Here is a 23,181-nt window from a genome sequence, read left to right as displayed (position 1 = left end):
CGGCTGATGAGAAGAAGCCGACTTTAAACACTCTGCTGTTCATTTCTGTTTATTTTCTTCCCCCCTTGTTTCACAATGCCAGGATTCGGTCCATCACATTCTGTCCTGTTGAAGCCAGGGTGCTCATTTGGAAGAGCGCCAGACCTCCAGCCTCTCAAATCTGCAAGTTCAGTCCAATAAATTGTGACATTGTCTGTCAGCCTTGGAATAAGAAATCGATACTCAAGAAAAGGGACGCGATATTCTTCCGGAATTTTAACGATCTATTTCTACGCTATCCTTATAAATATGCGATTTGGTTGGACGGGGTTGGTTTGTTCCAGCTTCACGCTTTTTTTTAGCTGGAGCAGCGCTGATAGTGACTGATTATTGCTGTTGATTTTGTTCCATGCAAGACTCGGGGTGGAAACATGTCTGGCCACTTCTTTGAGAGGATCACTGCTATCAGAGATGGCATTTTGGTCCAGCACTTCGGTTTTCACCTCTAAAGTGCCCCGGAAAATCTTATTCATGTTCACCCTCTCCCTCTCTGTCACCTACTTGTTCTATAGCTTGATGAGCTGCTACAACTCGCTGCAGTTCCCCCTGCAAGAGAACTACGCGTATCAAGGGAGGCTGGTGACGGAGGAGACAACTTTTGTGACATTGAGGGAGAAACTTTACTCTGCTTCCCAGGGCATCACAGAATTCACCGAGGCGGAGAGACCCACCGCGGTTTCCACCGTGAAGGATCATGCTGAGGCCGAACAAAGGACAGTGGAGTGGATTAGGACTCAGGCGTCTCCAACTAAATCGGCGGCGGCGTATCACACCAGCGCGCTGGATAAGGAGCACCAGGATTTCAGCACCACGGACAGCGAACTCAGGGTGAACTGCACCATGGATTACGGAGAGAAGAAACTTCCCCAAGCCATTATCATCGGGGTGAAGAAAGGGGGGACCAGAGCCCTGCTGGAGGCTCTCAGGGTGCACCCGGACGTCAGAGCCGTTGGAAATGAGCCTCATTTCTTTGACAGGAACTACGAGAAGGGGCTGGACTGGTACCGGTGAGTTCCTTCATATTTAGCCCCATGTAGTGCTTTGATGTACACACTTAAAGCTGCTGTTGACCATTTTCCAAAGAGTGCCTGTGTGCTGGTGTATTTCTAACTGCATGTGTGTGTAGCTTCACATACTCACAGGTCTTCATGCTTTTCTTGGTGGTAAGAAAATCAATTTGCTCAGATTGATGGGTAATCAATCACCGTGATTTATGCCTACATGTTCGTCAAACTTAATAAGTTGTGATAATGCCAACTTTTCACTCACGTATACTTTCAGCTATTGCATTATTAAAAGCTATTTTTTGGCTCTGATTAAAATGAACTCAACCCGTTGTTTTTTTTGTTCAGTGTAGATTAAATGTGGTGTGCTGTTTACCTCTCTCCAGCAAGTTTAATCTCTTATTTAGCATCTAGTGAATGAACGACAGCAGTTTTGGAAAGTGTTCAGTAAATCACATTTATTTGTCGAAATTGGGAAAACTTTGGTCCTTTAAGAGACTGTGGCTAACTGAAGAAAGTGAATTCTGTAATATTGTGTTAAGAGTCTGAGAGCATACAACTGCATTCAGTTTGACCTCCTTTCTGAACCACAAGGTGTATTTTATTTAATGAGAATATCCTGATCAGGTCTGTTAAGTTTAGACCTTGAACACAGTTACCTCGATATATTTCACACACACACGTAGTGTCATGCACCCAAACACACACACACACAAGTGTCAGTGTATTGTTTCAAGTGTTTTTTATTTATTTTTTAAATATCTGACCTTTAAGTTGTTAATCTCTGAATCAAAATCACATTCTCTTTTACATGTTAAAATTTGTATTTCGAACAAATAGAGGTAAATATGAAATACACACTGAGATAAGCATCATGTTCATTTTAAATATTGAATTTCATTTTTTGAGAAATTGTCTTATTATTTTAGGTAATTATTCTTCAGGTTTAGATTCCCTTACACTGTTATACACACTCACACATGCACAGTCATGCTCACATATTACTGTAAAACAGAGAGAAATTGTTATTTTACAGGAGTGTTTTTTATTTATTTTGGATATAAGTATGTTACCCCTGGCAGTACTCTGTTTTGATCTTACAAGTCAGCCAGTATTCTCATCTTCTTCTCAACAGAACATTCAAACCCTTCAATTACCTGACCAAATGGCATAATAATCATGCAATAAATGCTGTATTATCTAACAAAACCTTTTAGTTTCTGCTTTGCAGCTGGTTGCTTAAAAAGGTTTGAATCTGTTATCACCACCTTTCCCGTGTGTGATTGTTGACATTCACGTTGAGTCCAGGTGTATTTAGCCGGAGAAGAACCTGTTCATCGTCGCCATGTTTATGGGAGAAAGAACACAAATCAATTTGAGGGTTCATTCATGGTCAGTTGGTCATGGCTCAGTTCGGCGTGGTTCTCTCGATGTTTAACCACGGGCTTTTCAAGATTCCTCTAATGGAGTCAATGAGCTGATGAGAACGACGCTGACTCAAAGTCCCCTCATGTTTCTCCGTGTGTCTGTTATACGCTGGTGTTTGGGTTTGCGGAGCATCTGCTTTCATCTTGCTGCATAGACAAGGGAGCTCTCGGCTGCTCATTTTGCCTGTGTTAATGCAAGCTGTTTCATTACACTCACGGTGAAAGGCTCATTAGACAGGAGGATGACATGCTTACATGAATAATAATAAGTGTGTTTAAGGACCCCTGAGCAAAATAAACCCCTAAAGCAGCCTTTATTTTACATCTATTGTCCTGTGAGGGGCCGCTCACCTCAGAATGATGCATTCAGGAGGGAGAGAAACACATTGGCCGCTGTCAAAGTTGATGGTTAAATGGTTTTGAAAAAGAAATCACGAGTTGAGACATTTTATTTTTTCAGATACCAGACACTGATATAAAAATTCATTCAGACCACGTTTGTTTGTTTGCTTCTAAATGATGCATTACACTGCATTTCTCTTCTCTGTCTGTGATGCTCGGGCTAATGTGGACTTAATGGAAGTGAAATTATGATCAGTTACAGATGTTTGCAGCCATTTGACATTGGTGTAGTTGAACGAGACCAGTAATCTCGTAAAATGTGATTCATAAATTTGGGCCTGTCACAGTAACACCTGCTCTACATTTTGATGGATATGATAGACGGCGGGGAATGCAACCCAAAGGCATCTTGTAAGCGCTTACATGTACTCAGACGCTCGTTCGGTCGGTTCTCAGCACAATGAATCCAACGATTGTCTCTGTGTTATTGCAGTGAGCTTGTGTTGACTGGTGATATTTATCCTTTCTCATATTCAGGTTTAGTGATCTTTTGTGTGTCTGTGTTGTTATACTTTGTGTGTGTGTTACTTTATGACTGTGTGCTCCGGAGGAGAGATGGCAGAGTGAAGAAAAGCTCCATTGAGTTTTGTGCTGTGAATTAAAGAAACTTGAAGCCATGAAGTGAAAATATACAGTGTGGATACGTTCAGCCATGCCTGGAGCCTTTGCCACTGAAAGTATTGTTTGGGTGAGTGGAGGTTACGGTGTGGTCCACTTGAATGAGACTGTAAAACAGTAAACGGACTGTAAACATGCGTTTGTGCCAGTTTTCAGCTGAATCTTGGGATTATCCTGGCAAATGTCCGAAATGGTCAGACGACGTCAGTGACAGTCGAAGAAAAGAAAAGGAATTTTGAGCTCCTTCATGTAGGCAGCAGTGCTCACCCCCTCTTATTCCACAGCCGCTGTGTTGGGAGTTAAAGAAACCGCCACGCTCTCGCTGGAGTAAATACAGGCAGAAGCAATGTATAATGTATAAATGCTGTAAGTATGCTGTATAGAGGAGAAATACTAATAACTGCCCTTTATCAAATATCAACCTGTTCGAAAAAGAAACATTGAATTGAAAAAAGGCAGTTGGCCTGCAACTGAAACATTTTCTGGAAGGTTAGAATCGGTGTTGTTATTGTGTGAGAGAATGCACAGTAAATTACAGCAGAATACATCACAGTTTTATGGTGGGCTGTGTTACTTGTATTAAACAGTTGAACATGTAATTAAAAGGTTTGAAAACATGAATATGAGAGGTCTAGGCCGCCGCTCTGCACTGCACTCATACGGCGGTTACAGATGATAACGCCGCCCCAACCGACGTCCTCATCGCAGAACAATAGAGCCCACCTTCCGGTTCCCTCTCAGGTAAACACCGTTAGCTCTGTCAGCACTGTTAACACAGTTAGCAGCGTTAGCAGCGAGCCGTCGCCATGTTGAGAGCCTTGTAGAGGCAGAAATGCTCTGGATTTTGTATTGAGCACCTCTATTTTAAGTTTACATGACTTCATTTGCACACAATGTTGCTTAAAAAAAGCACAATGTTGATTTTAAAGTTTTGTGGTAGTACATTCTATAAAACTGTCCCATAACTCACTCCTTTGCAGCTGGCGGGGATTTAGCAACAGGAGCAAAAGTAACTCAAGTAACCTCTTAATTTAAATCTGTAAAGTATTTCTTATATGTGGCACAGAGAAGGTTCTAGCCTTCTGTATGAACACAGACTTCCATGTATTTAAAAATGTCTGCACAAATCCAGCACATATGTATATAATATTCACATCAGGATTCCAAGTTTAGTGTGGGCCCAGTATGAGCCTCCATAGACGGGCCCAGATTGGTGATTCGTGCAGCTTTCCTGTTTTTATCACTCTTGGACAGTTTCTCCAGTGTGATTTGGGCTTACTTGAACAAGCAATTAGCAATGTAGTGCCATCATTACCGTACACACAGGACTTTCATCAGCCAATTGGCGCTTCTGATGTTGCTTCTATTTCTGAGTAAAGAGGATGAGCCACCGCCGCGAGGATTTAACTTATCTGTTCTCTTGAGCATGCCCCAACCTGGTGAAAAAACGCCCATCCTGGATTAGCAAACGTTTGATGCATGATGACCAATATGGCAAATGTTACTCCAGCTCTGTGCCAGTATTCAACATGCTTAGTGGAAGGATAATGTGCCTCATAAATTGTGCTAAAGAATGTCATTGATTATCGATCATACATAAAGATTCATGAGCATTCTCAGCAGGAATCCACACTAGTTGGGGACCGGCTTAATGAGGGCTTATTAGGGAGGTTGACTGCTTGGTATTTTCAGCATTTTTGCAAAATGCCAAACAAATAGTGTTTATATTAGTGCTAGCAAAAAGGGTTTGAAAAGGAGCAACTGCCAAAGCAAGAAGCCAAAATAAAATAAATACAAATTGTAACAGCTGTTTGAATAAGTTTGCCATAATTATCTGCGGCAGGTAGATAAACATGTATGATCAATTACAATGGAATCTTGATGACAGAACAGTTATTATTCTGATTTTAAAATCGTAAAACTATTATATTCCAAAATAGGAAAATACACATTTTACTAAAGTAGTAGTGGAGTTAAAAGGACCAATATGTAAGATATTGATGTATATATATATATATATATATATATATATATATATATATATATATATGATACGATGTATATATGATTGTCTTCAAAATTCGCCAGACATTTAAGTGAAACAATGTAGCTAACATTAGCCAGCTAGCCTAAATAACGTTAGTCCTTGTGGCCTAACAACAAATAATGTATGATCTGCCATACACTGTTTGAAAGTTAGCATATGGTTTGTGTTATTATTAGGTTTATCTCAAGACATGCTTTTCATTGATATTTGACCCAGAAACGCATAATGTTGCACTCGTCTTTCACTCGTGTAGGTTCAATCTCCTCAACCTGGCAACCCGCGTGAGCTTCCAGCGGGGGAGGGGGTTGTTGGACAACATTCTCCAATATTTTTACTGCAATACCCATTTTAATCGCTAGCTGTCAGTGTTACATATAGCTCCTTTAATAACTTGCAGATTATAAGTGGCATGTACCACATTGTTAAATATAAAACCTGTCTGAAATGTGTCCAATTGTCCGATTTATATTAATTTCTGTTGAAAAGTGTTTGACCGGATCAAATAATTCAGGAGGAGGAGGAGTGAGCTTTCTCATCTATTGAGGCTCAATGGAATTCTGCTCTGCATTGATGTGTGAACTGGACAGTCAGCAACGTGGGAGCAGTTACATCAGTCTCTTCACAAGGAGTAAGAATGGCTTTCTTCACACTCAAAGAACCTGGTATGCAGCAATTGTGTTGAGGAATATGCTGTGTAACAATGGAAGTGTGCTATAAATATCGAATTAAGTAACGATGTATGTTGAAGCATGAATTTGTCCTCAAATATCTTTGTAATTTATGAGCAAAAACTGAGATTGAAGTTAGTGAAAAGTGTGTGTTTTGGTACTCTAACTTTAGGCTTCATCTATATCTGCCAGAGGTGCAAAAAGTTGAACTGATACTTATCAAAAAATCAATACAAGAGTCAGACACACAGCTACATCCACACAGAACCATAGATCCCAAATTCTGTGTGAAATGTATCACAAATCAATACGCCTGTGAAACAGAGATCTTAACATTTCAAATAACTCTCTGTGGCCTTGTTCTTCCTGTGTGTGTTTATGCAACACTGTCTGGAATCCCAACTAAAATGTGACGCAATAATGTTATACTGTAAGGCACCGATGGGAAAAATGACCTTTTAGAATCTTGTTGGATCAGCTTTGAATCACATTTGTGTATCAGATTGTGGATCATGTCGTTAATTACACGTTAAATACTCTGAGAGAGCCAGATACACACACCCTTAACACATTTTGGTCCTTAACAAGCCTTTTCAAATCCCCTGGATTGAGTTAAACATATACAATGAAGTAAAATGAGTTGTCAATCCATTTAATGTGTATAAGAACAAGCCTGTTAATATCTTTACACTCACTTCCTGTCCCAATAATCGTCCAAAAGCCATACATTATACTTCTCTCATAAAGTGTCCCAGTATAAGACATAACAGGAGATAAAACTGATTTATACAAAGTACTTCATCAAATAACGGCCACTAAGGGCATGAACTCTGAGGTAACAGCAGCCAGAAGAAAAGACAAACACCGCCATGTATGAAGAAACATGTGTCCCTCTCTGTAACAGGAGTGTAGGTCCTGTATATCAAACCACAAATAGCCATCCTAAATAACTTATCGCTCCGTCAGCCTGCTGCTAACACTATAGCTGCCACCTGCTGTAACAGAGTTTCACAACAGTCTCTATGGATTTGACTCAGTGTAAAAGGATTTATCACCAAGCTCACCTATTTATGAGGGGGAATACATCATTTATCAAAAGCACAGTCGGCACTTGGAAGCAGTAAATTAAAAACACATTTTAGGGAGGAAGTGACAAAGCAACAGTAGGTCATAATCTAAACAACTTCCCTTTGTAGAAGTTTCATGACCGTCATCGCGCTGCTCTAAAACCCCAACACTTGATTTACCGGCCACAATGCACTATGAAGATTGATACAGTCACTTTAAATAGATACACCTGGTCAACATGTTAGAAATTCACTGCAACGACCTGCGTGTTCACACCGTTTCCTGTGTATCCTTGGTCTCCTCTGCAATGTAAAATAAATCAGATAACTGCAAAGCAGAGCCAAAGTTTTACTGAGGCTTGCAAGCTCTAATATCTCTGTGTTATTAAAATGACACTTTAACCCCCTATGTAATAAAAGCTGAGGGGATGTGCCTATAAATCTTGAGAGCGGTGTTCCTTTCCGGGCTGCGTCCCTGTGCTGAGAAACGAGTCAGCAGTAGCTTCCAGCTCTGCGTTGATTAGTCCCAGTAGATATTGTTTTTATTCCAGCATACTCTGAAACTCTTACTTTTGTTGCAGACTTTTTTTTATCTATCTTTTCTTGATGCTCGGTAGCCTTTCAAAAACCATGCCAGAGAATTAGCCTTGCCACTTCCAAGGAATTTTCTCATTGTGAGAGTTGTAATATGCTCTAATCAACAGATCCAGGAAACGTTTACCTCCAGCGATGTCCTACAATAGAGTGCATTCTCTTCACCTCACCTTAGCAAAGAAACTCCCCCCCCCCCCCCCCATATCTCTCTCTCTAAAAAAAAAATGACATTCTATTCAAGGAAGCGTTGTCACTGTATCCCGTCTGATTCAGCTGCTGAGGGACCTTTGAAGGAACAGGGAACAGTGTGTACTGCAGCGCAGGCTTTAGTGTACCTTCAACCTCCGGTCATAAGAAAAGGACCCGGTGACAGGAAACGTGTAATGGAGACATGGATCCACTGCCGAGCCCAGCAGCAGAAAGTCGAAATCCTGCGTTTATCCCTTGTTTAGCCCCGCTTTCCCCTCTCTCAGCTGCTCCGTGGGCAGCTTAGCCCCCGACTCTTGCCACCTGACTGGGAGCCTGTGAATCCACTCTGAGAGAGAACAAGGTGGGCCAGATCCCCAAGTAGGCAGGATGCCATCCCCTCCAGCTGGGCCTTCGTGCTGCTGCAGTGCCTCGCTGTCCCGCGCCTTCCCCAGCAACATGGAAGAATCTGCCTACGCCTGATAAGACGGCGCCAAGACTCACAAGGACGCACCTCCTGAGTGCTCCGATGCCCGTGCTGCCGTTGTGGAATTAAACTTTTTAATTAGCAGCATACCCCTGCGCTGTCAGGAGAATGGACCGCTTCAGTACAGTCTTATTGCCCACCTTCTTTCCGCTTGATTAAACTCGCCGGCATCATGGAGCTCTGAGGTTCAAGTTACCACAGCAGCAATCATGTTTATTTCTTGTTTGAGGATCTCTTTAGACGCAGCATAGCACAAGAAAATCGCTCCTTTTATCCCACAGCCTGCTTTACCACACATACAGTGCCATATAAATCTAAACGGCGAACGTGTTGCTCCTGTCCACCCTGTTGAATCAACAATATCACAAAGTCATCTCTCCATGAGTTGAGAAGTGATTTCTTATTGTTGATAAACTCCTCAGTGACTATCCAACATGCAGCTAATTGTGAAGGGTGATGGTGGAGTTAGAGCCTGTTCAATCAGAGGTTAAACTACATATTTTACACAGAGGACAAGATCGGGTCCATGAGGTAATAAGACGTAAAGCTACTGCCAGCAGTTGATTAGCTTAGCTTAGCACAAAGACTGGAAATGGAGGGAGACATCCTGTCTCTGTCCAAGGGTAATACAATCTGCCTCGTTGTTTTAATCTGTAAAACTAATATAAGAAAAGATGCATTATTTCTACAGTGAGATTTGAATGGGGAAAAATATGTGAATCAGACCTTAAGACACAAATGATGTGCAAATCCTGGTGCTATCAGCAGCTGCAATCCGTTCTGTGTCAGTTTGGCCCGGGTGTAAAGACACGAGAGTTCTGTCAATATTCTCATTTAACTTGAAGCAAGCATACGAGAGCATTTACCTTGTAAATATAGCGAAAAATAGTGTTGCCTTTTCCAATATCTAACCGAGGCCAAATCGTGTTGTATAGTTGTCACGAGTGGATAATGGAAGAAAACCAATAACTTCAATCATTAACGTTTTGCAGACACGTGCAGTATGAATGTACACCCGCGAAGCTTCAGCACAAATTAGTCCAGCTAATACAACACTATTCTCCAGGTTTTATATTTCTTTGTGTCCTATGCCCTAATACGGCAGATCAACAGAGCACAGTGCTGAATTACCTTTCAGGAGGTTTTTCCCTTCGTTGGTTTTGTTTTGGCTGAATAGACATTCCCTTCTTTCATTCCATCCCGGGATTACAAATTGGTTTGATCTTATTGTAGCGATCTGTATTGTAACATGGAAATTATGGAAGTAGTAATACGGCTCCATCCTTTTTTGCATATGGAGAGAAGAAAAAAAATACCTCTTTCGAAGATAATGGGTATAGCCAATTTCATCCTGCCTTTGGTCCTGTTCAGAATTCATGTGCCTTTCTCATGCAGCCATTCATCTCTTTCTCCTGTGCTGCTGGAGCTACACTCCGATGCTTTCAAGTGGAAGTCTATTTTACTGATGGTTGGAATTTAATTCACAGTTTCTTTCCCCCCTTCCATTGCTATGAAGTGGCCTAGGGTTATGGTTCACCATCAAGGCTCATATCCACTTTATTTTTGTGTCCATCAAGAGAGGCGGATCAAATTCAGAGCAGCCTTCTCCTCCGTTGTCGCAGTGATCGGAGGGAGGACTTAGGCTTGTGTTTTTGTTGCACGACATGGACAGATTGTCTAAAAATGAAAGACATAGGTTGTTGAATTATTTATTTCAGACCCAAAATAAAACTATAAGCTCAGCTGAAAGTCATTTTATGCTCAAAGGGATTCATCTCTTCCAAATGATTATTTGCATGCAACAGAATTGATGTGCTTTGAGTCTGAAGGAACAATCAACTCTGTTTCGGCAGAATGCTGGTTTACAGACGTCTTTAAATCTCGGCAAATAAGACTACCTTGGGACAAATACGGATGTCAATCACAATTGTCAAGATTCCAATTTTCCTTCCACATCTCCTGGAGCACTTGCGCTGCTCGTGTTCCTTATTGGCTGCGAGGGATGTGGTCTCATGACACAAGCTGATGCATGTGTTCAGTCAAAGAGAAATGGTCATGGAGCCAACATACAGGGACTGCTGGGAGTGTTTTTCAAACGTGTGTCCATGAGCTGATAGGTGTGTTATGCTGAGGGATGGGTGGGTGGGGGGGTAGGGGGTGGTGGTGGAAATGTTGGCTTCTCCCACTAGAATAGGCAGCATTATCATATGACCATTATGCTGTATAAATATGCAGCAATATGGCTTTCTTCCATCAAGAAAGCCTTGTCCATAATGAGAAAGCACAGAAATTAGCATCTAACGCTGGCTGCTAAACATAGATGCCACTTCAGCTCATTTTTCAGGATTCTCATTTTGTCTGCAATTACCATTTTTTTGTTGATGAAATTAAAAAAAAGTTAGGAGCATTTACAGGAGGTGATCTTTGTGGCCAAATGCATCTCGTTTGTGTTTGTAGCATCTACAGTTCAGCAACAACCTGACAGACTTAATTCAATTATGGCTGTGTGATGTGTCGAGACTCCGGAGGTGTGAGCTAATTCCTCTGTTTACACCCCTGAGTCACTGTCACAAACAAAGACAAACACAGTCATTGGCTTCAAGGATCTTGTTTGCTGTGATTGTCCCATCGCCTTTGAAGCTTCTCATCGCTTTATGTTGTTTACTTATTCATGCGCTTTCTTTCCCACAAATCACCATGGGGTATTCCGTTTGAATAATTTTAGCACAGTGTGAAACAATGTATGAGCCGAGTATCAGATGTGTACACTACACTCAACACACTTCATACATACATACATACAGCGAAGATGCTGGATTGGCAGGCGCTTGGGTTCAGTGAAATCCTGAGACCATGACTCTGTGATGACACATATTGCTGACGTCTCCTCCACCGGCAATGCTTCTGGTCTGTTAGAAGTCTTCAACACAAGCTGTGGCATTGCCAAACTCCCGTGGGACGTGGATTAGGACAATGAAACGCAAAAGAAAGCTATTAGGGATTATGCTAATTGCTAATAGCCGTTTCAGGAAGTGATTGTTTCTCCTGGATAGTTTGGATTATTGGCATTAGAGATTTAGCAGCAAGTTGACGTGTTCTGCCTTTCTAATAAAGATTGTTACCGGCAATCAACCATGAGACCACCAAGCCAACTCTTCCCTTGTGGGTCCTCCCACATGTGTGACATATTGTCTCCAATGCATAATGCGCAACACAACCACACACAATAAAATCAGCAATGAATAGTGATTCAGTCAAAGAGAAAACATTACTCACACTTTTAGATGAAATAGTGCACATAATACAGAGTTAGCGCTGCCCCAGGGCTACTGCGGAGAGTTTAGTTTGCCTTCATGTTTGCCTTATGTTTTGATGTTTTTAATGGTTTTATGTGAAGCACTTTGAATTACCTATGTGCTATACAAATAAACTTGCCTTCACATCCTCTTGATTCTGTAATACCAACATTCACAAAACACATTTATCAAAATAACATTTGTTTAATATATTGCTGGAATCAGATGTATTTTGTCTTCCAGTAATACCTGTTTCCTCAATGTTCATGCAGGATAAATGTCTAGATTATGTTTCGGGGGAAACATGTTTACGGTCATAGTTTGAAAAAAAATGCCACAAAAGTACTCCATTATGTTTAGGCAACAAAAGTACTTGGTTCACACAGTTCACGTGCAGCAGTTTCGAGGGGGAAAGTCCCGTTTTGGGTGTTTATTTTTACCATCGGCGATCTAAACTTCCTATGGATTCATTTGAAACATGTTCGATATACCAAAAGCAAATGTAATCCACCACTTAATAGGTTTGGCAGGGCTGTTCGAATATAAATATATGAGACATGCCAGCATGAAACACATCATTATAGACATAAAAACAATCTAAACTTCAGTATGCGGTTCATTTAAAAAAGGAGTCTGTCGGGGACACAACTGTAAAAACATACCAACTGCTTTGAGGCTGTTGCAGGATTAGGATCCTTGACTTCTTACTGGGCCTTTTTTTCACAAGGTGTTTGAACTAAGCTTGGTTGCTCATTCCATGCATTTAAAGTACGCCCATGGAGAATCTCCCAACAGTCGCTCCCTACTCTAATCGACCTCTGGTGTGTTTCATGTCTACAAGACAGGAGGAGGCAGAATCCTAAGTATGAATTGATTTTTGAATGAGAATACGTTTACTCTTAAACACCTGCAGAAGAGACCGGGGCTGTGCTGTGCAGCAGGCAGGCTGTCTTAATTGATTTGAGTAATGAACAAGGACGTACCGTCTGTCTTTTGACTCAAGGTCACTTTGCCATCACAGTCTTAAGCGGTGTCCTCTGGTCTCCATAAAAGGACCAACTCACCATGAAAGTGTATCTGGGCCGAGGTGAGAAGGTAGCTGCTGTAACTAATGGGTTTATTTAATTCAATTTATTGCTTCAGCCGCTGCATCATATGAGACATGCTGGTCACTGGAAGATTGAGGTTTTCTTCATGAAAGAAAGAGCGATTAACCTTCTTTTGGAAAGGGCAGAATACACTCCCATGTCATGCTGGATTTTCGTGCCTAGATAGCTGGATGTATAAATCTGCAGAACTAAATGAATATAGGTTTGTGGTGAAATGGGGCTCTCCAGCTTATTTCGTACAAGCTTTCTAATCAGCGTCATGCTGGGGCTGTGCTCGCCAGGCTGGGGATCTGGAATAAATGAGGATTTTGTCAACATGTCCACTGTTGGGATGGGGGGCAACCAGTGTCTTTTCATCAAAATGTGTCAGCTGAAGGGCACTCCGACATATTTGTCCAACTAAATGTTTAGCATTCACTGCTATCTTCATCATCTATTATGTATTTCTATGGATTGAGGACGGCGTTCTGTTTTCAATCTCAGCATATTGCAGTAATGAATTCACCCTTAATACTATTATGTTGGCCACATGTCAGACCATATCTGCCTCTTAACACATTGTCTCCAATTAACATTTTCCAAATTTCTGATACAATCTGCAGAGTACAAATGAAGGCGTCCCAGAAGCTGCTGGCTCTGTTGTCCCGGCTCAGAGCGAATTGGTTTCTCTTAAATTTGTTTTGTAATACATTTCGTTTTTACAGGAATAAACACGTACGCGCTGCACATTGGGTAAACTCAACAAAGGCTTCAGGGTTTAGAAAATTAATGTGCCATGATAATTAGTTAAGCAACGGAGCAATGCCAGAGGAAGGAATTTCACACCTTGAGTTTAATAATATACAGTGTAATTTGCCTCGGTTGTAATGTGCATATGTTTCTTCAGGTTATTTCATGGTCCTGGTGTATTGTCTCATCTGAAAAGATGGATTGTCACAAACTGGCACGATGGCTGCTGCTTATTTCAAAACGTACATTTTAGGATATTTTAGTGTTTGTATGAATGTCTCATACATAGCATAGCCATGATTGTTAGAGACTCTCACTTGAAGTGTTTCATAGGATGTTTCGCACAGATTCTACTTTCTTACTCCTCTTGTATTCCTCGAAAAACACTCAAAATATGAAGATAAGGCATTCTTAAACACCTTGTAACACCACTCATTTTAATTCACAACCATTCGCTACTCTGGTCTTGAGCAAAACGAACACCGCTTATATCCTGCCAGGTAGTTGATTGCAGGTAATTGCCTTCACCTGGCGTCCCAGGTGTAAACCACTTCCTGATTACATGTTCAAATTTAGGTCCAGAGGGCTTGAATTGAGAACCACCGCCGCCTTAAACAGTCATCTACTTCCAAACCCATCTACTCTAATTGCTCTCCAGCAATTCAGCAAATGTTTTCTTTTAAAAACATATTTAGTCTTGCATTTTTTCATAAAGCCAAAATAATGTTAAGAAAGAAATGTATATTTTCTTTAATTCTTGCCACTCTTACATACACGGGAACGTCACGGAGCGGTGGCACATTATTCCGACATCAGAGACCATGCCCCCTGCCCTGGATAAGTGCTAACCCGCAGAGTTTGACGTAGCTCTTTTTCTCCATCACTTCATTGCTTTTTCTTTCCAGTCATTTTTCTTGACTTGTGAAAGCTCAAAATCTGAAAGGCACAACAATGTCCACTGCACGTCCTGTCAATTTTTGAAAGTAGGCACAGAAATCATGCAGTGAAAATGAATGTAATCATGCAGCCTCCCGCGGTTTTGATGCATTTACAAAAAAAAGAATGTCAGGTCTTAGAGCTGTGAACATATTATACAGGAAATGATCCCTCACCACCAACTTTATGTGGTAGAACACCTGTGACTGGAAGAAGTTTCGGGAATAAAAAGCATTGTTTTTACAGAAAAGAAGAGTTTGCTGTTATCTTCATTAACGTGATGCAAAACTAGCCTCTCACCATTTTCTTGCAAAGTTGATTGAAACTCTTTGTGGAAAGTTTACAAAGACAGATTACAAAGATATTCTTGCATTAGGTCCGATGATTACGGAAGCCTATAAACTCAATCATTCTGAGCATATACGTATATATGAGCATTGGCAGAGTTTATGAGTCAATAAAAGTGTAAAGGCTTGTGCAAACATTGTGAGTTAACAAGTAGATATGGGTAGGAGTCAAGAGGCCGCTTGGCTCTGTGGAGGCTGCATCTACACGCTGTTGCTTGCGTATAGTGACAGCTCTGGGGAAGTGAATGAGGTTGCTCACTGCTCACAATACAAGTTGTGGAACAGATGGCTGCCGTTGCACACTGTTGGCATGTGACTAAATTAACACGACATCACTGTGAAGTCTTGACGGACTGAAACATTATTTTTAAGGCATTTTTGAGATTTTTAAGGAAATATGTGTAGAAATTACGTTAACGTTAAAAAAAAACCGTTAACTTAACAGGGTTGCCAGGTTTGGTCAGATGTTTGGATCTCTGTTATATTTTAAAAAAAACTTTCTTGTTATTGTTAACTATGATTGTTGTCAATCTGACCTCTGAGAGACTGCTGCCTCTGCTTCCAAATAAAAACATTTCAGACTGTGGCATATTGACCATAATAATGTTATACGGTTGGCATGAACACCAATGCTTTTTGGATCTCAGTGAACACGGTCCTTTTCTAGGTTTTGCGGAGCGCCATCTCCGCGTCCGCCTCGTCAATACACTAATTACATGCTCTGCACGATGGCTCGGTTTCATATTCATTGTTTGAACAAGCAACAGTCCAACTTGTTGTAGAACATATTGTTCCCACATAGCCCTTAAGATTTTACAACTGAAGCAGTGCTCATACCTGCTGTTTGAAACTGCTGCCTTTACACTAATGTGACAACAATATGAGAAAGTGTTTGATACATTTGTCAGGCATAGGCACCGTGACATCACCCATTGGTTTGTAGAAGCTGTTTTGAAGCCTTGTGTTTGGCATTTTGCCTGTCACCATCTTGGTTTTTGGGCCAAGGCACCTTGACACTGTGGCCATAAGTATAACCGAACGCTGAATAAGACATAGCAGACAGTACCAAAAGTGTTGCATTGTACTATCACACACTTTCACAGTGAAAGGGTTAACGTTGTAAGACACAAACATGGACAACTCCTAGGCCACCATGGTGGCGACCTGTCGATCACAAGGTGGCCACGCCCTAAAACATACCCTGCTTTATGGTCTATTTTACTCTAAATGGGTCCATCATTTAATAAATGAACATCATGAAAAAGACTTGAAACTAGAGATTGAGACCATGAACTCATGTTTACTGAGGTAATAAATCAAGTGAGAAGAAGTCATTTTCTGATAGACGTCTATACAACCAGACTTCTTTTTGCAACCAGAGGAGTCACCGAATACCTGCAAATCGAATGACATTCCCATTAACTTCAGCTGTATTTTGTGTTTAGTGCTAATAGTAAATGTGTCTAACGCGCTAAATTGAGATGGTGGACATAGCCATCAGCATGTTAGCATTGTCATTGTAGTGTCGTCAATGATGATGTTTAGCTCAAAGCACCGTATTGTCTCAGAACAACCTCAGTAAATCCTATTGATGCACCAAGATTAGTTTGATGAAAGGCCTTAAAATGCAGTTCCCCTGCGACTTATTGGGGCAGTTCTATTTAATCTGAACCACCAGAAAGGAAAAAAGAGAGATTTTGTGTTAAACGATGACTAACCGTACAATGTTTGAGAATGACTGGTTAAAAGCTGCTGCCGTTGTATACTGACGCATAATGGTGGTCTTCCATGTTGGCTTCTTCTGTATGAGAGAAGCCTCTGGATGTGATTCCAGCATTCTCTATGCTAGACTTGTGGTTTGTTTGTTTTGGAGCAGGTTCAGTGCCTTAGCTGGCCTCTTTATTACTGCATTCCCTAATGCCTTGATTTAATGCACTCTCAGAGGTCAGATATTGTGCTGGCAGCCACAGACCTCTTCCTTCAACACCGCCTCATTAATAACAGCAAATAAATCAGGGCACACTGTGAATTTCCTCACTTGCATATTGCAGCTATTTGGGAGTGTTATGGGGACATCTTTATTGAGTAGAGGAGGTAAATTGCCAAACACTCATCTGTTTACACCTCAATCGCAAGTCCAAAACGTGTGGTCCATGTCCAAATTAATTAAAGGTTCTACTCCCTGTGGGATGCTTACATTTGCATTTCATTAGAAACCCTCAGAGGGCCTCAAATTGATTTGTGGAAGATTCATAAGACCATGTAACGTTCACTCACTCTGCAAACTCTTCAACAAATTATTCTCTCCTGGAGAAAAAAACAGCTTTCCTTTGTGTTGGGTGATTTCATGATAAAATGCAGAGGAACATACGCACTATATCAAAGCTTTGATGTACATCTTGTGACATAAACTTACTTGATGAAATTACATTTGCTTATTTGTAGCCCATTATGTGCAACTAACCCGCTTAAAATGAAACAAGAGGTAAAATGAGTCATTCTAAGCGATGCGGTGCCAGAGATTTGTCTTTGCAGCAGCCTGTTTTCTACTCGCACGTATCAGATTGCGTTTTTATGATTCGATGATACGGATGTGGTCAGACAGAAGAATTATTATTGCTGTCGGCATGTGTTTATCTTGATTTGGCCCCGTATAATCATCAACCAGCAAGCCCCTTTTGTTTCATTCAAGTGCAAATGTACCATCAAAAACCCTCATGTGTCCTTTGAGATAACATTTTGAATAATGCCAAATACCTCCTCTTGTTGCCCGTGACAGTCTGATAGTTTGTAGTGCAGATGCTAAAGAAACTGTGTCCTGTTGTATCCTGAAATAATTGCTGATGGGCCCCCAGACAACTAGAGAAATGTCTCAGTGACGCAAGATGTTCAGAACTCATACATGGCCAGAACGACAGTGTTTGGAATATTGGACTTTAAAGGGGATTCAGAGCATGACTGTATCATCAGACTACTGTTAGATATGGAACGATATAGTGGAGCAATGTCTACCTGAGCAGAGAATGAAGTCACTCTCTTTCTATGTGTGCTGTTATCTGAGCTGTTCCTTCCTTTGTTGACCTAACCGGGCCGGCCGCGTATTCTTTGAGGGCACGTTAGTGCATGCGTAGCGCTCACCCTCCGGTTCCCCCTCAAGTAAAAACACTGTTAGCTTTGCCAACCTGTTAGAGCTTTTAGCATCGTTAGCTGATAGCCGCTGTCCCATCCATGTTGAAAGCCGTTAAAAGACAATAGAAATGCTCCTAATGTCATATGGTTTGTTAAACCTCTCTAAACATTATTTGGATGACTTTCATAAAGTTACAATGATGACAAATATACTTTGTTGAATGATTAATAAATAATTCGTAATGCATCTACAAACAATATTTAGATAGGGAGTTATAACACTGAATGCACTAAGTATTTGTTCATGAATAACAAATGATTTTCAAACTGCAGAAATTGTTTGTAAAACATTTATAACTGTAAAATAAATAGATGGACCAGAAACCACAACTCATAGTGTGTGCAACAATACACTTTATAAATATTGCACCAATGTGATCAGAATGTCTCTAATAATACAATTATAATTGTATTGTATACTAAAATGTAATTAACTATTCATTTACCATTTACAAGTGCTAGCAGGATTTTTAAGGAAATGTGGAATCACTGAAGTTGAGGTCTACACGTACAAGTGTGAGATATGTTGCATATTTCTGGATACTTAACATCTCTTTAAGGTTTCCATCTGGGCCCATGCTTTACAGAATTGCCTGAGACGAAATAAAAAATGAAAGAAATGCATAAAGATAAAAAACCACCGGTTCTTTGCTCACACAGCCATCTATATTGTTTATGTACCATTAATCTCCCACAGCATTCTCCCCTCACTTTTCACATGGAGGCATACATTGCTCCAGGCTCTTCTCTCATGCAACAGCAGCTGTAACAGAGGAGAGCAGGCTCACATATTCACATAACTGCTCCCCAAGAGGAAAAAGAATCAGTCTAGGAGAGAAACAACATACATAGGACCCCACCCCTCATGGTTGGAGGGATTTCATCATACATAATTATGCTGTTGTGGAATTTCCTTTTGCCTGAAGTAGAATATTAATTTCAACCTCTTCCCTTCTGAAGTAATCAAAGCCTCTGCATTAATTACATACATGGTGAGAAGGAATCTCGTTAATGGTGATTAAGAACCAACAAAGTTACTGAAGGAGCTTAATGCAAATATCCTAATCAATAATTGTGCACACGCATGGGTGTTTGTGTGTGTCGTGTGCTGGCAGACGGACAGCGTCTTCGATATTGGAAGTCCATACTGCTGTAATGATTCATGGTCTTGTCGGCCCAACTGAATAATCAACACCATTAGCCATTCTATTTTTCCTCCCCTTGCTATTAAAAATGAACAAACCCACTATAGCATCAAAACTAGGCAGCAGGGACTTCATCTTCATTTCCAAGTCAGCCAATAAAATGTGTTGGCGGGGGCGGGCATTCTCTCAGATGTTAAGCTGCATAAATTATGCAGAAAGCAGCTATTCCAATATTTATCACTATATGTGATCATCTCTATTGCATAGGAAGAAGCAGCTGCGATTACACAACGTCACACATTTATATTTCTCGGTTATTCCTAAGGTGATATTGCAGATTTTTGAGCGACATAAAGAAAGTGTGCAATTATCAGTTGGTTTCTGTTGTTCAATCACAATAATCTCATTACAACCCTGCTGTCAGCTTAAGTAGATGCTAAGAATACAACTGGGAGAGTGAGAGTGAATGGATCTTGCATTTTCACTTCCGTGCTCGAGTAAATTATGCACTGGAGCATTGTTTATCCATCAAACCAGGCCCTGTTCCAGCGATCCACTCGCAAAGAAATCCAGAATTAATTGGAAACACCAAAGTGAAGACACAACAAACAGACAACTTCCCTCCTCTGTCCATGATGCACATAACATCCAGGACGGGGAGGAAGCAGAACTCGTCCTCTTTTATCACTCGTCCCCTCGGTTCTTTTGCCAAAACTCAGTTGACTCTGTGGAGTCTTTAACCTCTCCACCCCTGGTTCTCCCCAAGGCTCTGGCAGGAATATCCTGACTCAAATTAAAGCCGTAGTGAGCGGCGAATGAGGAGGTGAATGTAAGATTGTGAATGACGGTCTGATAATTGGGGTCTGCTGCAGCTCTCCATCCTCTCTCTGATCTGGGGACAGGGAGGGAACGGGAGGGCTTACTCAGCAGAAGAACCCATTTGAAGTAGGGACACACATCACCCCCTCTACCTTCTGCTCTTATAATAGCCCTTTAGTACACTCTTAAGTGACTTGCTTAGATGTATTGCGTGTGGCTTACCTGTTTTTGAAAGTTACTCTTCAACTGCGCTATCGGCTGGCCCACGTGGAGAGTGCTGTTCATGCTCGAGGGGAAGAGGAGGGGAGAGCTGCTAAGTGGTGCACCTTGGCGGGAGCCGTGTTTACCCACGAGCACTCAACACAGTGACACATGCTTTCACTTTGACTAATAAATCATTGAAAGTCCGATGTGCATCGATGGGAATCCGGTGTCAGTGTTGATACTTGATTAGCATTTCTGTCACTTCGCCTTACGTTGAACATAACTCCAGCTGTGCAACGCTGTTCCACGCCGCCCGTGACCACCACCAGCCGTTCCTCACACTGACAGCCCGGCGTTTCAGCGGGTCGACAAAGGTGCGATGTCACGGAATATTTGAAACAAATAAGATGATTTACAAGGCGTATAAAACACACTGTAACCATTAAAATAGGACTCTACGATCACATTATTTGCATTTACACATAATCTTTCTTTCAGCACATTTCATTAAGTTTCATTCACTTACAAAATGACAAGTTACTTCACCACTCGATCTCAAACCAAACATTCTGCGTTCTCTCCCAGGCCTTTAAGCAACATTGCATTCACACTTTATTAACAGGCCTGAGGTAAGCTCCGGTGCTAAGATGGTTAATTGATAGGAAGGAGACCAACCGTGCTCGGAAAACATTCTGCACTATTTCGTTCATGCCCTGACTGACTGACTGACTGACATGTTTTATTTAAGCTCATCACGCCCTTCTCAGTTAAGTATAGACACTACAGCTTGTCAAAATCCCCTGAAGATCAGCTGTTTCCGAGAGTCTGATATACCGACAGTCATGACACGATAAGAGTTGCAATCACACGTCCCCGCCTGTTTGAATGTTTTGATGAACGGCAGATGAACTTTATAACCCGGCCTGTATGTTTCACTCACATGCTTTATTTATAGACTATAAGACTCGTTAATTAAGTGAGCAGTTTGAATGCCCAGTAATGTGTAAATTATGGAGTGTATGATATTCAGTTGCATGCAGTATTTGCAACTCCCCTTAGAATATTATGTAAACACTGCCTCGGTATTGATATGGGAATTACCATCCTGCCTTAGCATATGTTAACCTCCGCTCCCCAGCTGTCAAACTCCACCGTTCAAAGCAGTGACGGGGACAAATCAAAACAGAAACTTCAACTGTCTTTAGTTTAGTTGTTACATCCCTATTAATATGTCATCGTCTCTCTGCTGAATACACTTACAGTAGCATGTAATCCCACTTTCATCATGTTGTAGATATTGTGGGTGAGCGGCTAAGTGGAGAGCAGGGCCGTCCTTCAATCAGGAGGTCGGCGGCGTGATCCCCGGCTCCGCTAGTCGCATGTCGATGTGTCCTTGAGCAAGACACTTAACCCCAAATTTGCTCCCGTGGCAGTGCCTGCGGTGTGATAGAATCTGAATTGTAAGTCACTTTGGATAAAAGCGTCTGCTAAATGACTGTAATGTAATATTGTGTCATTTTGGTGAATATTTCACGAGTGTATTGGCACAGCGCCGTGAGAATCCGCTCTCAGATTCAGATATCTTTATTTATCCCAAGAAGAGCAATTCATTTTACAGCTTTACTTCCTTCACACGGCTTCGAGACTCACAGGCAAGTTATGTCAGAGGCAGCAGATCAGCAAGCAACTCTAAATAAAGCAAAAGCTTTTTGCACTTCTTCGTGGAAACCAAGTTCAAAAGAAGAATGTAACAGTCAATTTAAAAATGACACAAACATTTATATGTATGTAAAGTATTGGCAGGCTCTATGTAGCCTGCCAATACTTTGCATAAAAACGATTCATTATTTGCGACAGTTGCAGCACCAACTACCGGGATGCTGTTGACCCAGAGCAGCGTCTGACAGTCTGTCTGAGTTCAAGTGTTTTCTAGCCTATACTGTAAGCTATTTTAGCGAGTTTCCTTTTGGTTGAATGCTCTGAGTGAGTTAACCTCTGGTACAAAGTTACCGATCTCGTGCTTTTATGACGAAAGATAAGAACGTTAGGAGTGAATGTGGTACGCGCCGCCTTTGTCAAAGTTCAAAGGAGTAACACAATTTGCCGACTTGGTGCAAACTACGAAGCCTCTGCGTCGTTGTTCACTATAGTGTACATTTTGAATCCGTACGTTCGGCACAACATGATTGGTTTATGCCTTTTATTTGCGGTACGAGAGCTCAGATAAATCGAGCCTGTTGCAGAAAAAAAAACCACTTTTGGATTTGAGTTTCCCAAGGGACTTCTACACACCAGGCCTGTTGAGAATGAAGCACAAAGCATGACTAAATAATTATGAAATGCAACAAGCACCATCGCACGCACACACAGGAACGCTGACCTACAACAACACCCGCACATTGTTGACCCTCCCTCACAACGTGAATGTGCTGTATATCACGTAGTGTGCTTTGAGAAACTGATTTCGACTTTTTGAAGGATCAGAGTTAATGTAGCAGTGACCTTGGATTTAAACTGCAGTTGGTAAGTGCTTGGGCCACATTTTCATGCAAACTGTTAATATGGAAATGAGAAAATATGTTAATATTCACCTTCTCTGTTGTCCTCATTCATCGTGGCTGAAGTGATTCCTGTCCGTGGTAATGCCCACTGCAGCCCTGCTGGTAGCGGCTGGCCTGTTGGTCACTGTTAACAGTAACAGTGTCGGGATGCTCTTCACCCGTTCACAGAGCCGACTGGCTCCACTCTCCAGTCAAAGTTAGACTGCAAACACATCTGTGCGCCATCTTTACTCATTGTGGGATTAACAGATATCTCGTCAATAAGGCAGTTACCCTCCACCCAGCTCAAACACATTAACAACGCAAG

General features: G+C 41.3%; 1 protein-coding gene across 1 annotated transcript in view; it reads left to right on the top strand.

Moving 5' to 3' along the window:
* Positions 1-414: 414 nt before the first annotated feature.
* Positions 415-23,181, top strand: part of hs3st4 (heparan sulfate (glucosamine) 3-O-sulfotransferase 4) — a gene marked incomplete at its 3' end in the record, with an annotated part of 68,566 nt that continues 45,799 nt past the window's right edge. The window contains exon 1 of the mRNA XM_079177997.1: positions 415-1,046. Within this exon, the coding sequence (XP_079034123.1) occupies positions 451-1,046 (596 nt within the window). The 5' untranslated portion in view covers positions 415-450. The remainder of the gene's footprint in view (positions 1,047-23,181) is intronic.

The sequence above is a fragment of the Pholis gunnellus genome (genome assembly GCF_910591455.1).
Source record: "Pholis gunnellus genome assembly, chromosome: 17".
Lineage (NCBI taxonomy): Eukaryota > Metazoa > Chordata > Actinopteri > Perciformes > Pholidae > Pholis > Pholis gunnellus.
This window is presented reverse-complemented; position numbering and strand designations above follow the sequence as displayed.